Source organism: Lineus longissimus, chromosome 16, assembly GCF_910592395.1.
Source record: "Lineus longissimus chromosome 16, tnLinLong1.2, whole genome shotgun sequence".
Taxonomy (NCBI): Eukaryota; Metazoa; Nemertea; class Pilidiophora; order Heteronemertea; family Lineidae; genus Lineus; species Lineus longissimus.
The window spans coordinates 6,759,625-6,776,082 of NC_088323.1; the positions used below are offsets into that span (position 1 = coordinate 6,759,625).

Sequence of the window (16,458 nt, forward strand, 5' to 3'; positions counted from 1 at the left end):
ACCTAGAAAATCAAAAAATATAAAGAATTTTCTGACATTGGATGAATATCATTAGTTTTTCATTAAAATCTTATTATATAATAACTGATATCGAATCATCATCAAAATTAAACAAAAACACCATAGTTGCATTTCTTATGGTGCAAACATTATGCAAACCAAAATTCAGCTCAAAATTCCTATTCCTTCACTGTTTTCCAGACTTTGGCCAAAAAACATCAAAAATCTTGCTCTGAAGTGAAAAAGTGGCCTTGGATCCAGGTTTAGCAGATTGTTAATGTACACACATGCATAAGGCTTAAGGTCACCTAAAGCTTGGGATCCAGGTATTTTTGAAGTGGTCAGGATCCGCTGACGGTAGATGATATTGAGCTGAAATTTTTTGTCAGCCAAGATTGATACATAAACTGATGAGTGTTCAAGTGAAATTTTGATATCGTCACTAGTTTCATGATAATTCTCAAAATATCGTGAAATGCTATTTTCACCCTATCATCAAAAGTATCAAAAATTAACTATTTTTTTCTGGTGTAATGGATCAGCAAAGTAGGACCAAACCCAGAATCAAGATTTCTGGGCAAAAATATCATTAACCCTCTGATTACCGAGAAGTAAAAATGTTGAGAAATAACCCAAATATCACAAATATCAAATGTTATTTGCTTAAAAAGTCTTAGATAATTTGAATGAAAATGTCTAGAGTCACCTAGAAAATCAAAAAATATAAAGAATTTTCTGACATTGGATGAATATCATTAGTTTTTCATTAAAATCTTATTATGTAATAACTGATATCAAATCATCATCAAAATTAAACAAAAACACCATAGTTGCATTTCTTATGGTGCAAACATTATGCAAACCAAAATTCAGCTCAAAATTCCTATTCCTTCACTGTTTCCCAGACTTTGGCCAAAAAACATCAAAAATCTTGCTCTGAAGTGAAAAAGTGGCCTTGGATCCAGGTCTAGCAGGTTGTTAATGTACACACATGCATAAGGCTTAAGGTCACCTAAAGCTTGGGATCCAGGTATTTTTGAAGTGGTCAGCATCCGCTGACGGTAGATGATATTGAGCTGAAATTTTTTGTCAGCCAAGATTGATACATAAACTGATGAGTGTTCAAGTGAAATTTTGATATCGTCACTAGTTTCATGATAATTCTCAAAATATCGCAAAAATGCTATTTTTAACCTATCATCAAAAGTATCAAAAATTAACTATTTTTTTCTGGTATAATGGATCAGCAAAGTAAGACCAAACCCAGAATCAATATTTCTGGGCAAAAATATCGTTAACCCTCTGATTACCGAGAAGTAAAAATGTTGAGAAATAACCCAAATATCACAAATATCAAATGTTATTTGCTTAAAAAGTCTTAGATAATTTGAATGAGAATGTCTAGAGTCACTTAGAAAATCAAAAAATATAAAGAACTTTCTGATATTGGATGAATATCATTAGTTTTTCACTAAAAATGTTATTATGTAATAATTGATATCGAATTGCCTTCAAAATCTGATGAAAACACCATAGTTGCATTTCTTATGGTGCAAACATTATGCAAACCAAAATTCAGCTCCAAATTCCTATTCCTTCACTGTTTTCCCGACTTTGGCCAAAAAACATCAAAAATCTTGCTCTGAAGTGAAAAAGTGGCCTTGGATCCAGGTTTAGCAGATTGTTAATGTACACACATGCATAAGGCTTAAGGTCACCTAAAGCTTGGGATCCAGGTATTTTTGAAGTGGTCAGCATCCGCTAACGGTAGATGATATCGAGCTGAAAATTTATATCAGTCACGATTGATACATAAACTGATGAGTGTTCAAGTGAAATTTTGATATCGTCACTAATTTCATGATAATTCTCAAAATATTGCGAAACGCTATTTTCACCCTATCATCAAAAGTATCCAAAATTTTATGAATTTTTTTGGCTTTTTGGACTAGTACAGTTGAAACTGACCCGAAATCAAGATTTCTTGGCTGAGATATCATTAACCCTCTGAGAACTGAGTAGTTCAAGTGTCTAGAAATAACACAAATATCAAGTGTACATGGGATCCAGGTATTTTTAAAGTGGTCAGCATTCGCTAATGAAAGATGTTTTCGAGCCCAAAAATTAACTGGGCCTAGTTTGATACATAAAATGATGTTTGTTAAAGCGAAATTCTGATATCTTTACAAGTTTTGTAATAAATTCAAAATATCGCATAACACGATAATCTTACCCTTATAAGCATGAAAATTATCAAAATTTTATGCATTGCAGAAAATTTCATGGGTTTATATACATGTACCATACTACACATAACACAAGGTTAAGATAGAAATCTCCCCATTAACCCTCTTATTTCTGATGAGTTAGACATTGGGGGAGGAGGGGGGGGGGTTAAAAGGCTGGAGGGTCAAATTGGTCATCTCCAGGTAACTGATATGCACGATCAGGGAATCCGATCGAGCCCAGCAATATACTGTCAACTTTGAGATAGGAGAGACACCTATTGGCGACTTTAAGTAACTTAATCAGACCTACCTGGTTACTGTCGAAAGACTCTCTTTTCAATCCAAGCTGCGGCCTATTTATTGCTCGATATGGTTATCAATACACCACACAGCTCTGACGCAATGTTTTTTGACGTGTTTTATCCAGCTAATCGACTCCTACAGCAACCTGAAATTTCAACTTGTCCAGCTGGTTATTGATGCTGAGGATTTGCCTCGTCCAGCTGGTTATTTTTGCAATGCTATTGCACACATCCAGTTGGTTTTTGGCATCTTTGGAGTAGTTATCAATATCGAATGATAGTTTTCCTCCTCTTGCAATTTTCTAGTAGGTTGGTATATAGAGTTGTCATGTGACGTGGGCGAAGAAAGCAAGCACAAATAACCATGAGAGCATTTGATCCAGTTAAGTCAGGCAATCAGTTTCATCAAGTGTGACGACAAATCTGCTTGAAGTGAGTTAACCCATCGTCAATAACCCAAGCCATTCAATTCAATTAACCCTTTAACTGCTGACTATTCTAATTTTCATAACCTGTTTAACTCAAAAGACTGTAGCATTGGATCGTCGAAATCGCCATAGAAATGTTCTGCTACCTGTACGCCATCTATCAGTAGGTGGGAAAACTGCGTAGCAGACGATCTTTTCAATGAAATTCAGTGGTGAATAACGCATAGGCGCTCATCGCTGTTCGGCGCTGGTGGCAGCTAAAGGGGTAAGAGCAAAGCACAAAAGCTAATACTGTGGGGTAGAAGTACCAAAAGGGTTAGCGACTTGCTGGTTATCTCTAAAAGTGACAATAGTGGATCTGTCACTTCAACGAAACAAAGTCAAAAGTGACAAAAGTGGATCTGTCACTTCAACAGAGTCAAAAGTGACAATAGTGGATCTGTCACTTTGACAAAACAAAGTCAAAAGTGACAATAGTGGATCTGTCACTCCAACAGAGTCAAAAGTGACAATAGTGGATCTGTCACTCCAACATAACAAAGTAAAAAGTGACAATAGTGGATCTGTCACTCCAACAGAGTCAAAAGTGACAATAGTGGATCTGTCACTCCAACATAACAAAGTAAAAAGTGACAATAGTGGATCTGTCACTCCAACAGAGTCAAAAGTGACAATAGTGGATCTGTCACTCCAACATAACAAAGTAAAAAGTGACAATAGTGGATCTGTCACTCCAACAGAGTCAATAGTGACAATAGTGGATCTGTCACTCCAACAGAGTCAAAAGTGACAATAGTGGATCTGTCACTTCAACAGAGTCAAAAGTGACAATAGTGGATCTGTCACTTCAACAAAGTCAAAAGTGACAATAGTGGATCTGTCACTTTGACAAAACAAAGTCAAAAGTGACAATAGTGGATCTGTCACTTCAACGAAACAAAGTCAAAAGTGACAATAGTGGATCTGTCACTTTGACAAAACAAAGTCAAAAGTGACAATAGTGGATCTGTCACTTCAACAGAGTCAAAAGTGACAATAGTGGATCTGTCACTTTGACAAAACAAAGTCAAAAGTGACAATAGTGGATCTGTCACTCCAACAGAGTCAAAAGTGACAATAGTGGATCTGTCACTCCAACAAATCACTGATGAAATCAATAAAAGGCAACGGCAACGTTTGCAAGCTAAATGACATGAAATTTATTCGTATTCAGTATAGACTCATCTTACATGAACTACGACCAAGATATAAGTTTACATAGAGCTGGATAAAGTTTACATAGAGCTGGATTATTAAGTAGGAGGAAAGCTATGGACTAAGATTGCTGGTGAAACCGTTCACAGTATTTCGAACAAGACGACCTGAGGATTCACCCAAAACTCAATATAGAGGTCTTGTAATAGTTTGGTTTACCATTTTTAAAACTACCGACATACATTTTCTGCTCTGTCGTCATTACATTTGATGTTCGTTAAAGTGACCCGCATCTCAACTGGCAGGTTATGGCACTATATGATAAGTTTTGCTGGCAATTAAAATTCTAGTGAAGCCTTAGGAGCATCACTTCAAATAGATGACAAAACTTTGCTATGTGACATCATTTTGACCGATCAAGTGTCATTTCTTATTTTCAATATGTTTAGGAATGTTATTTTGAATAAAGCGTCATCAATTTCACTTCATCTTGAAACAAATTCTTAAAAATCGCTTTCTTGGTGCCTCAGAATCGACTGGACAAAATACTGTAAACAAATCGATGAAACATTGTGAAAATTGACACAAAAATTACATTCTCGCTAACAAAACTCAGAATCAGGGTTCAAGCTGGAGTCGACATTGAAGGGACAACTTGGGTATGAGATATGTTGGTTTTTCATTTAAAAAAGCTTCCAGCGGGACCGTGATTTCTCCTAACAGGAGAAAAAATCATTAAAATGCATTTAAAAGTTCACTAGAACGAGATAAAACCTTACGCCTGAATGAAATTCACAAAACCTATTCATTAGTATGATACCACAAGTGGCTGCACCTGGTGACCAGCTGGAGAACTATCCTCCTGGCAAGGTAAATCTCAGGCCAAAGATGTCCCTTTAATCCAGCTTTCCGAACCACAAAAAAAAGGTTGCATCCTAACACTGAACAATGAAAAAGGCTCTTAATCTAAAATCAGCCGATTCTACAGACTCAAGGATCCAAATTATTGGCCAACATATTTGATACATTTCAAAACAATACTTCTAACATTTTCCAAGAGGCCATTTAGACCAACATCCATTAACACACTTCTGTTCTCTGACATGTACGAGGTTAGTCGATGAATGACGGGTGTTTTGTTCTCGGAGCTCAAAAGTGGTTTTGCCTGCTACATGGTACAAAATCTACCGTTATTTCTATTTTTTTAATGTGACCTTGTTGAAGTAAAGTAGATGCACCGGTGACAGAATGAATGTGACATTTTGAATTTAAACATCTCGACCACCGAGGTTTCTGCATCGTATCAAGACAGATATACCCCAGCTACGTATAAATCTTCTTGAGGTGTCATTTCGAAAACGTGTTTGGCCCCTTGGCAGCATTTTGTCAATGAATGGCACTTTCACAATCTACATGGTACAAAATCTACCGTTTTTTCTATTTTTTTAATGTGACCTTGTTGAAGTAAAGTAGACGCACCGGTGACAGAATGAATGTGACATTTTGAATTTAAACATCTCGACCACTGAGGTTTCTGCATCGTATCAAGACAGATATACCCCAGCTACGTATAAATCTTCTTGAGGTGTCATTTCGAAAACGTGTTTGGCCCCTTGGCAGCATTTTGTCAATGAATGGCACTTTCACAATCTACATGGTACAAAATCTACCGTTTTTTCTATTTTTTTAATGTGACCTTGTTGAAGTAAAGTAGACGCACCGGTGACAGAATGAATGTGACATTTTGAATTTAAACATCTCGACCACTGAGGTTTCTGCATCGTATCAAGACAGATATACCCCAGTTACGTATAAATCTTCTTGAGGTGTCATTTCGAAAACGTGTTTGTCCCCTTGGCAGCATTTTGTCAATGAATGGCACTTTCACAATCTAACTTTCAACTAGTATCTTTTATAACGAACAGAAAGACCAAGAATGACAACAACACGTGTCACATCAACTGACACAGACGTAGGAAGAGATTACAGTGTCTTAACACCTTCACGGCCGAACCACGTGGATCCACGTGGCCCCAAACCCCTTCATTGAGCTGGTTATCAGAGTCTCATGGACTTTCGAAGGAACTACACCATAGCCATCTTCAGGGTGAGGCAGGAACAGAAAAGACAAACCGTTTTAATCACTAATGGAGTCGGAAAAGATTCATCATGATATTTAAAAATATCACGATAACGCTTTTCTGCCTTCGGGAATTTCTTCTGAGGGGACAGGGTGTTGAAAAGGGGGTCATTTTTCATTCAACCATAAAATAAAATATGGTAAAGGAGTGTAGCTAACATAGCTCTATTGATTGAAGAAGACCTTGTCTTGGAGAAGTTACTGCTAAAAGATCCTATGGCATGCAGCAATCTCTTATCCTTCTCTTTTCTAGGGGTCTGTTGGGGGGTGAAACACCGGCCGTGAAGGTGTCAACTATCCACTCATAAAGTAGACCAAGCTAAAGCGCCCTCTATACGATGAGTGCGAAATATGTCATGTGAATTACAAAACGCGCTGCTCTAATCAGCTTCACCACGATTAGCCAAATTACAAAGACGCTATGTCAGAATAAAAAAATCCATCTTGCATTAATTATAAACTTATGACATTCAGACAAGAAGGACTATATACCATTTACGTGATAGGCCACCAATTTTCATGAAAATTTCTCCAAGTTAAAGTCGTGCGTTTCTTTCGTAAGGAGTCATTCGAGATGAAAAATGTTGATTAAATGACCAGAAAGATGTACCTCACTGAATCATCCATCGGTGAAAAATAACTGAAATACTGCAACAGACGCAGAACCGGGAGAAAGATTTTGGTCAAAGCAGAAGACATTTTACAGAAAAGCGGTGGCCTATTATCAGTTACAATGCTATAATATACATGGAGATACATCATGTTTTTGATGATACAATACGCATAACGGTGATGATCAGGTGAATCTGCGATCGTGAAGACCTCTGTTCTAAAGATGTGATAACTGAATGGTAAAATCCAATTCTTGAAGAGAATACAGTGAATCTAGCCTAATACCAAACATATCGGAATAATAGATGATCAAGTGATTTTGATACAAACTCATTTGCACTTTAAGTCTGGGTTAACAGAGAGTTAATGTTACTCACTTGTGACGTGTCACTTTAAGACAGACAGGTCACTTCCGAAGAGCGGGCTACATATGATTCATGGCGTTTCATGTCACCTCCATGTCATATTATTTTTACATAAAAATGAAGCCAGTATTCTCAATTGAGGTATTTTCTTCGACTTGGAAATGGCATCCGAACATTCCAACAACGGTCGTGCCTAAAAGGCAAAATGACTCCAAATACTATCCATATTACTACATCTTTTTATAAGACATTTTGTGTGTGAGATTAAGTCAGAACGGGTTGTCATCAAATACACTACATCTGTACATGTAAACATGCATGGGTTCGAGGTTGTTACGTAGACAGGGTGAATCAAAAAAATCCAACTGGAATCCCTATTTAGATGCAGAGGCCTGGTAAAGCCTGCGAGTTTTTATGAAACACCCTGCATAGCCCAGAGTAGATACAATTCATTAATGAGTAACTGTCACAACTGTTACAATATAAAGCTTGGTTTTTAATTTAAGTTTTTTATGCATCATTTATTTTGAAGTTATGTAGTAAAAAAATCATATTGTAGATTTCAGAAAATTCCTCAACATTAATTTGTTGCTCAGGGTGCAACTGTCTGTGCACTGTGACCCTATCAAGCCAGACAATAAACATCTTGATGAGGTTCGAATAGAGTGGTTTAATTAGCCAGACATAATACCAATGTATTATCGATTTTGGATAATCGGAAAAAGTATCTTAAACATTGATCAGTTACGGTTATACTGACAATTTCGTTATCAAAATCTGTCAATTTTTAACGAAACATTAAAAATCAAAGCTTACATGTTTTTTTAAGATAGAAACAAGGTGACTCTGCTTGTTCTTTTTAAAATCAAAATGGGGACTGACGATCGAGGACAAAGAAAGCTGGAGGTGTTACGACGTCAATTGAATGGTGATTTTGTATCTTACGAGTCAACCTTTACCCCCCCCCCCCCCGACTTTCTAAAGTGGACTGTTCTAGCGCACTAACCGAAAGAACTCACACAGGGAAAGGGAGATATCTACGAGTCGACACAAGACCAGGGTCAAAGATGAGAGTTTAGTGAGAGGGAAATCAGGTTTGTGAAAAGCTTGTCCCGCATGGTGAAGCGGGTTTAAAATATCCTAGACCCTAGTTTTAAATCAATTGTTAAAGACACAACAAAGGTCTTGACGACACTTGGTTCTGCTAGATACACACTGCCGAATGTAGCGAAAGTAGCTTGACTATTGTGCTATGAATTTGCAAGCCATACACTCACTACTGTCAGTCCGATACCACCCACTTAAACCGGTCGAGGAGGGGTGGAGGAGGGGTGTTGCAAACTCAGAGCCTCGTGTGTCAAGATGCTCAACAGCTGTTAATTCGATACACAATCACCATTCAGTTGACTCGCAACATTCGATGACAATCCCAGAAATGATGTCGTGATTCAAGACATACAGCGCTACCTATTGACGACGATTTTAATTCTCTTCCTGCTGGTCTTCGTCTTGCGTCTCGGACGTCCACAGGGTCAGGTTGTCGCGCAATAACTGCATGATGAGCGTGCTATCTTTGTAAGAGTCCTCACTCAGGGTATCTAACTCAGCGATCGCGTCGTCAAACGCCTTCTTTGCCATCGCGCACGCTTTATCCGGCGCATTTTCAATTTCGTAATGGAAAACGGAAAAGTTCAACGCGAGACCTAACCGGATTGGATGGGTCGGAGCCATACCGCCACTATCAGAGGTGCTGGTGGCGGCTTTGAACGCCTCCTCGTAAGCGATCCGCGACTTCTCCACGACGCCCGCGCGACAATCGCCCGTCGCCACCTCGGCCAAGTATCGCTGGTAGTCGCCCTTCATTTTCAAATAAAACACCTTGCTCTCGGACTTCTTGGAGGCGGTCGCGTTGGGTATGAGGTGCTTGTCGAGAAGTGTGATCACCTCGTTGCACAACTCTTCCAACTCCTTCTCGATCACCGCCTTGTACTCTTTGACGCCCTCTGAGGACGCGTCACGACTCGACATCACCCTCCACGCCGATCGTCGTGCACCAACCACGTTCTTGTAAGCGACGGACAACAGGTTGCGCTCCTCTTGTGACAGTTCCTCGGTGCCCATCATGGTGACCTCCTTCATCGCCTCAACCATGTCGTCATAGCGTTCGGACTGCTCGGCCAACTTGGCACGATATACGAGGCAATCTTTGTCAGCCATCTTCTATCTGAAACGACAAATTCTGAGAAGTAAGAAACCGAGAAAAACTTGGCAGTTAAGATTCATATATCGTGAAGAGTTCAATAAATCCATTTCAGGTCTTTTCAAGTAACTGCACTTATCAGCCGTAACCTTAAGGGTTGACCATAGGTACCGCCATTTTGGCTAGACTTCCAAATCCTAAAGCAATTAGAACACTTTCCAACTGAATTGAATGCTCATTTCAAGTGTGGGAGGGTGTTCTCTGGAAAACAAAGAACAGACTCCAGCCCTTGAAATGAGCATTCACTACGTGTTGAAGGACTTGCTTTATGATTCCAAGTTCCAGCCAAAATGGCATTACCCATGGTCAACCCTCAATGGGTTTTTTTCATCATTTTCAATGGCACTGTGTCAGTGTTGCTTTGAAACGGTTGGTATTCACATCAGGGGTGCTGTGTCAACTTCACTTTATCAAAATTATCTGTGTTTTTCAAGTTGGCTTTTGCACCTGAACTCTTCATCTTCTCAACTTTTTCTTTGTTGCATAGGCTTTCAGACCCTGTCACAGTCTGTGTGGTTTCGAAATTAAATGATGACAGTTCAATACCAGTCTCATGTATCCTGGAGCGGTGGATGACCTGGTCAACTCAACACTATCATAGTGGTACATTACTTGTTACCTCAGGTAAGACGCTTTACTTCGATTGTCACACCGCTGTATGAGATGTGAAAGTAAGTCGATTCCTTGGGGCCGGGGGCTGTGTGACAGACAAGCAAAATACCCCATCCGGAAAAACAAGTAGCTCCAAGCTGGACAATGACTAAGCATTTGGCAAATACAGTACTAGCAACTCTATGGCCACCACTTAGCCAGTTTCAACTCAATGGTCTCAGTCTGGGAAAAGTAGGGCAATCTTTTGCCACCCCAGCTTGGGTAGCAAGGAGACTACCATACTCTCTTGTGTTGCGAGGAGAGCAGCCTGTTTTTATGGAGGTGCCGCTTGGAGACCGCTCGGCAGAAAAGCATTTGCTAGTCTTTATTCATATCACCCAATTGCATCAACAACTAAAATGGAAGACCCTGTGGTGTAGTGGCTGGGACTCTTAGACTTGCGGTCAAGAGATCCTGGGTTCGATCCCCACTGTCGGCACGAGACTGAATTGTCTTACTTGCCTCTCTGCACCCAGGTGTATAAATGGATACCAGTCAGAAATGCTCAGCTTGTAGGGCTGGTTGAGCAGCTCATCGGAGGTCTACTGAAAGGTTTTAGGACAGACCGGGGTTTGGGGCCATCCATTTAGTACGTACGCACTGAAGGGGGAGGGGGGGTCTAGGAATCTCGGGGGAAATGCGTACACCTGTACATTTTGTCCAAAATGGAACCTAAATGTAGTGGCACGTGAAAAATATCTCATCCCACCCTGGAGGAGAAACACTCCGTGAAGTATTATACCTCCAACTGCGGAGCGAATGATGAAACTGAAGAAGACAAACGGAACTTCTGACAAAGGAAAAGAAACTGTGCTTCAAGCTAAATGACATGAACTTTATTCTGAAGATTAATAATTATGACAATGCAGATATTTGCCAAATACACAGACTGAACTACAATAAGGTGGCGAATATAACGTTACATGGACACAAGTGTTGCGAGGGTGACACCCCCTAGACCAACCAGAAGCACTACAATACCAGAACTCGTTGCGCGGATAAGAAAGTCACGACCATTATCGATCATGTGTGGTACCAAAGATAATTATACGATTAGGAATCGGTTTCAGAGAATTGATTTCAATGGTGTCGATTTCTATTTACTTTCCGCATTTCATTCTTCATCATTTTGAACCTTTTTCCCTAGTTTGGGAAACTTAGCTATTTGTAGCATATTTTCGAAAATGCGGTAAAGAGTCGAAAAAGTGTTTTTAAAGTCGTCACAGATTAAATCCCTCATATAGCCAAAATTATCATCGTTAATATATCCAGTTATTTGCCTGTGCATGGCCTTTATTACCAGGTAGGTGTTTTATCGATAACATCATATCAAACTACAAATGCCTTTTAATCAAAGAATTACTACCAACATCTAAGTTTATAACTTTTCGGCAAAATTAAAACCCGTCAGCATCTAATAGCACTACACACTTGCAATGTCGATCTGGTCGAAATTTCAACGCGTTTATCTATGTTTTCTACATGAAAAGGAATCAAATACTCCTTAGGCCTTTTGTAGAGGAGCTCCTCATCCAGCGAAATAGTGTCTTAACAGTATTTGACCGAGTACATGTATAACAGAATTTCATAGTTAAGAATTTTCATTTGAGGATCGCTTCAGATCACAGCTCTTATGTAAATCGATGCAAACAGCACTTCATTACATCATTTACACCCAGAAAAGCAAATGTGCGACTTCAATAGATTAGGGGTTAGGGGTACGCCGTATTACTGGTGGGTCCGGAAAATAGAGATGCAGTTGTACACCGTGCCGTAGTGCAGTTATCATGCATGCCAATTTGCTGAAACTTGATATTCATATATTTGTATCTCAGTCTATACAACTGCAATGTTGACCTTTATATTAAGTACTTATCTTAATTGGAAATGTTCAAATTCAATAACGAAATTCAAACTCTTTCACGAATGGCAAGGGCCTTCAAAATGCCCAAATTGCTATGTCGATGCTACCACATGTGTGTGATCTCAGGATGACCGCCGAGGATGAGATATGGCACATAATTTAAACTAAAATCACCGTCAGGTGAGGTATTTATCAAAATCTACTGGCATTACGAAATTAAAACTCTCACTTACGACATGAACGTGACTATAAAACCACTCGTACAATGGCGAGCAATAACGTGAATGTGAAACTCGAAGTGAAACAAAACGCTATAAGTGGAACGAAACGCGGCAAAACTTTCTGGCTATCCTACGAGCCGACCCAGGTGACTTGGACCAGAACGGTCAACAACTCCTTCTCAATTACGACCGGAGCGCACAGGATACTGGCAAATGCCACCAGTTTTCTGATAAACTGACTTCTACACAGACAATACGATATCTTATAAATCAGAAGATTCTTTGGTGTCTCCAAAGCAGATTATAACATCATAATATAGTACCAAACATTAGATCTTCAAAAATCATAACTATTTCATCACATGACATTCTTAAATTGCATTTAAAAACACTACGATCACTAACGGCGTTGATGATTCAAATGAGAATATATTCAAAACAGAATATATATATATATATATATATATATACGCTGCAATGTGCAATCCATTTAACAGATACGAGCGTGAAGAAAGCGACAAACTCAGGCACCATCATTAACATTCTTATCCAATTCCCTCTGCCTGTCGCAACTTCTCGAGTGCCGTGGGGTACCGGTTCAAAAGGTGTTTGACTAGCAACCTAAGGGTCTTTGGTTTGAACACGTCTGATCGTCTCAAGGGAGCAGCTCTTTAAAGGGGTATGTCATTCCTCCTCATTGTACTTACTGGTAGCTCAGGAGAATAGAAATACATACTGCAGGTTATATCATCATCATCATCATTTCAGAATCGTGTTCCTTCAGAACTTTTCCACATAGTTAAGACCATTTGACTGGCACGCAGCGCGAAATTCACAGCATGCAAATTCGCTGGAACTGGCTCTGAACCAATACGGGAGGTGGACGCAAAACAGTAACTGTCATTCTTATGGCCTAATAACTCAGTCGGCTGGTATAAGTCGTGGGTTGAATGCGTTGAAAAGTCAGGCTGAATTGACGTGGCCGAGATATCAAATGGTCATGCCGATAGGTTTTTTGAAACTCGTACGAATATTTTTCTGTTCTAGCACCTGTCCTGCGCTCACCATCATTTTAAAAAGGGTGAAGAAAACTAACAGACAAAAAATAGCAGACGAAAGTAGCAATGTTATGATAAGACAGTCAAGCCTACAACATTTATCAATAGTAAACGTTACTGCTCATTATCAAACCAACATGACGATTTCTAAGAATTTTTGCCCGCAATTTTATCGTAAGGAGAGAGGCACAAAGGATTAGTCCTGCCAGAGTTTACAAAACAAAGGATCATCGTCAAAACATTGTTTTAAAATATCGTCGAAACCTGAGTAGCAAAAGTACTGTTAAACCTACTATACCAGACGTCTACAAAAGCACAAACCATAACACGGCACTATTTTCTACCAGATTCCAGAAAGAAAACCAAATTCTTGGGCATCATTTGACTCTTTAAATCAGACATAGCGATCAGATTTTTTTGAACTCATTCAACCCCAGCATCACCCCAACGCAAAAATGTGTGTCTGGCAAAAAAATGTTTTTGATGATTTGAAGAAACGTTTACGGACCAAGTTTCTTCGTATTTTGTCGCAACCGAGCCTTAAATTTTGAGAAAACTTTGGCAGCGGTTATGTCTGCTCAAGACGAGTTAAAGTTTTAAAGGTCTGCTGGCTCACTGCCCGAGCTAAACGGCACATCACTGATTAAGTCCGAGCTTAGGCCGTCATTACAGCATTAGGAGACTAGGAGGAGCATTCCTCTAGGTCAGGATGCTACATTAGTCCATCGCAGGTTAAGTTCCTGGGTAGGTACCAAATCTTACTCCTTGGTTGAGAGAAGCAATGTAGGGTAAAGTGTCTTGCTCAAGGACGACAGCGGTGGTCCTACCAAGAGTCAACCCACGACCTCATGATTAAGAGCCGGGGGCTATAACCACTCTGCCACTGACCGTCCTTGTCTGGGGTTGAAGGAGTTCAATGTTAATTTGTTCTAATCACCAGAGGAAACTGTGAATCTTAACAAAAGTGTGAAACAATGAGCATTTATGATTAAAGGGCTACGCCGTTCGTAATTACTGGTGGTCCAGGAAAATAGAAATGTCGTAGTGCAGTTGCATAAGAATTTGCCGACACTTGGTACTATAGTATTTGTATATGTTTCTACACAACAGCAATGCTGAAGTTTGTATTCAGGGCGTATTCATGCAATGTGTAATTGTCAATTCCATTGCAAATTTTGAATTTTTGCCGAACGACGTAGGCCTTTTAAGGCGAGAAGATGAATAACTCAGTAACCCTTCCCTGGTCAACATAAATGCCGTCTGCAAATTGAAAAATTTCCGACGCTCAACATTTGCGACAAAAAACACCCTTTGATTACGCCAATTCTAGTTACGCAAATTTGTGGATTTCTTTAAAGACAATGCCATTATTATAATGATTTTAGCACGTGTCTTATATTCGCGTTTCGCTCTTCAAGTTCAAAATTCGCAAATATTAACTCGGTGACGATTTTGTGGCTTACTATATATCGAGAACATTCATTTATCGCATTTCTAAATCTAGATCTACGGAACTGAATACAAAAGCTGACGACCATGGGTGCCAAAAATAAACCGGACATGCATGGTCAAGGGTCTCACTCAAAAATGTCCTGGGTTTAGCCCTGGCAGCTCGGCCAAATAATTCAAGGCTGATGTGTACCCAGATCACAACTGTACTGGATATTTCTAGATTTCCACTGCTCTACTTTCCAAAGTTCGTGAGATATGGCCGAGACGTCGTAAAAGTCGCATGGTGTGTCGTTCTTGGATTAGAATAAACGCACAAGATTAACCAATCAGATCGCACCAGCGAAGGGTTACCGTCCACGACCAATTCAAAAGTTTCATATGACTATTAAACACGGTGATCAAACCATGACTCGATATTTAAAATACTCTCAGACACATTTATAACATTAAATCTTATCTGAATGCAGTCTGGTATCTTGAATTGAACAAGCAAAATCACCCCACCGCCCGCCCTAATCAGCATAGAGTGCCGTCTAGTGGTTGTGATCTCAATTATCTTCCTGCTGGTCGTCGTCCTGATTCTCAGACGTCCACAGGGTCAGGTTGTCGCGCAACAACTGCATGATGAGCGTGCTATCCTTGTAAGAGTCCTCGCTGAGAGAGTCCAGTTCAGCGATCGCGTCGTCAAACGCCTTCTTCGCCATTTGACATGCCTTATCGGGGTTATTTACAATTTCATAATAGAATACGGAATAATTTAGAGCTAAGCCGAGCCGGATTGGATTCGTCGGTGAGATATTCGAGGCGATATCTTGTGCTTGTTCGTAGGCTTCTTTCGACTGCTCCACGACGTCCGCCTTCTTGTCACCAGTGGCGACCTCCGCCAGGTATCGTTTGTAATCGCCCTTCATCTTGAGGTAAAATACTTTACTGTCGTTATCCTTTGAGCTGGCAGCCTCGTCCGCTTTCTTGATGAGATGTTCGTCGAGAAGCTTGAGCACTTCCTGGCATAGATCTTCCAACTCGGTGGCGATTTTCTTCCGGTACTCGGCCGCGACGGCATGCTTCTTGTCGTCGCCTTCCGTCTTCTGTTCTATGCTCGACACCACTCGCCACGCGGAACGCCTCGCCCCGACCACATTCTTATAAGCGACCGACAATAGGTTGCGCTCCTCGCTACTGAGGGTCTGCTCCATGGTCGTCACCTGCCTCATAGCTTTAGCCATGTCGTCGTAGCGTTCAGACTGCTCGGCCAACTTGGCCTGAATAACTAACGAGTCGCGTGAACCCTCTGCCATCTTGAATCTGCAACAGAAGAAAAAGACATCACGTTATTAAAGATACAAACTAATCACACGAGATTGACGGCCGAGTTGATACCTGTGATAGATGACTCATGGTCAAGACAACATGATTGAAAGACGGACAAGTGACGCAGGGTTTTAATCAATTAATGCAGATGTCTGTTGTTTGGATGTGGGTTTGATCGAGACTTATCTGGGGTCTCCAGATGACGTCATTTGCACCAGTCAAGTACCACTATCTTTTGGCGTGACTGAAAAGTGGTTTAGTCCGGACCATTCATGACCAAAAGGTCACAATTTGATTTGAGGGGAGCGGGTTGCAAAAATCACAACCGTATTCACGCCCTGGGGCGAACGACATTCTGATCCTGGCTGGAGC

General features: G+C 40.2%; 1 protein-coding gene across 2 annotated transcripts in view; it reads right to left on the bottom strand.

Annotated features, from left to right (window-relative positions):
- Positions 1–4,133: 4,133 nt before the first annotated feature.
- The window catches only part of LOC135500881 (14-3-3 protein beta/alpha-B-like), a 29,239-nt gene continuing 16,914 nt past the window's right edge, over positions 4,134–16,458 (bottom strand). The window contains exon 2 of one of the 2 annotated variants that reach the window (XM_064792571.1): positions 4,134–9,493. In XM_064792571.1, coding sequence (XP_064648641.1) covers positions 8,752–9,486 — 735 coding nt within the window. In that variant the 5' untranslated portion in view covers positions 9,487–9,493 and the 3' untranslated portion in view covers positions 4,134–8,751. Of the gene's footprint in view, positions 9,494–10,994; positions 16,081–16,458 lie in introns of those variants that run through there. The other variant, XM_064792570.1, reaches the window with a different exon arrangement.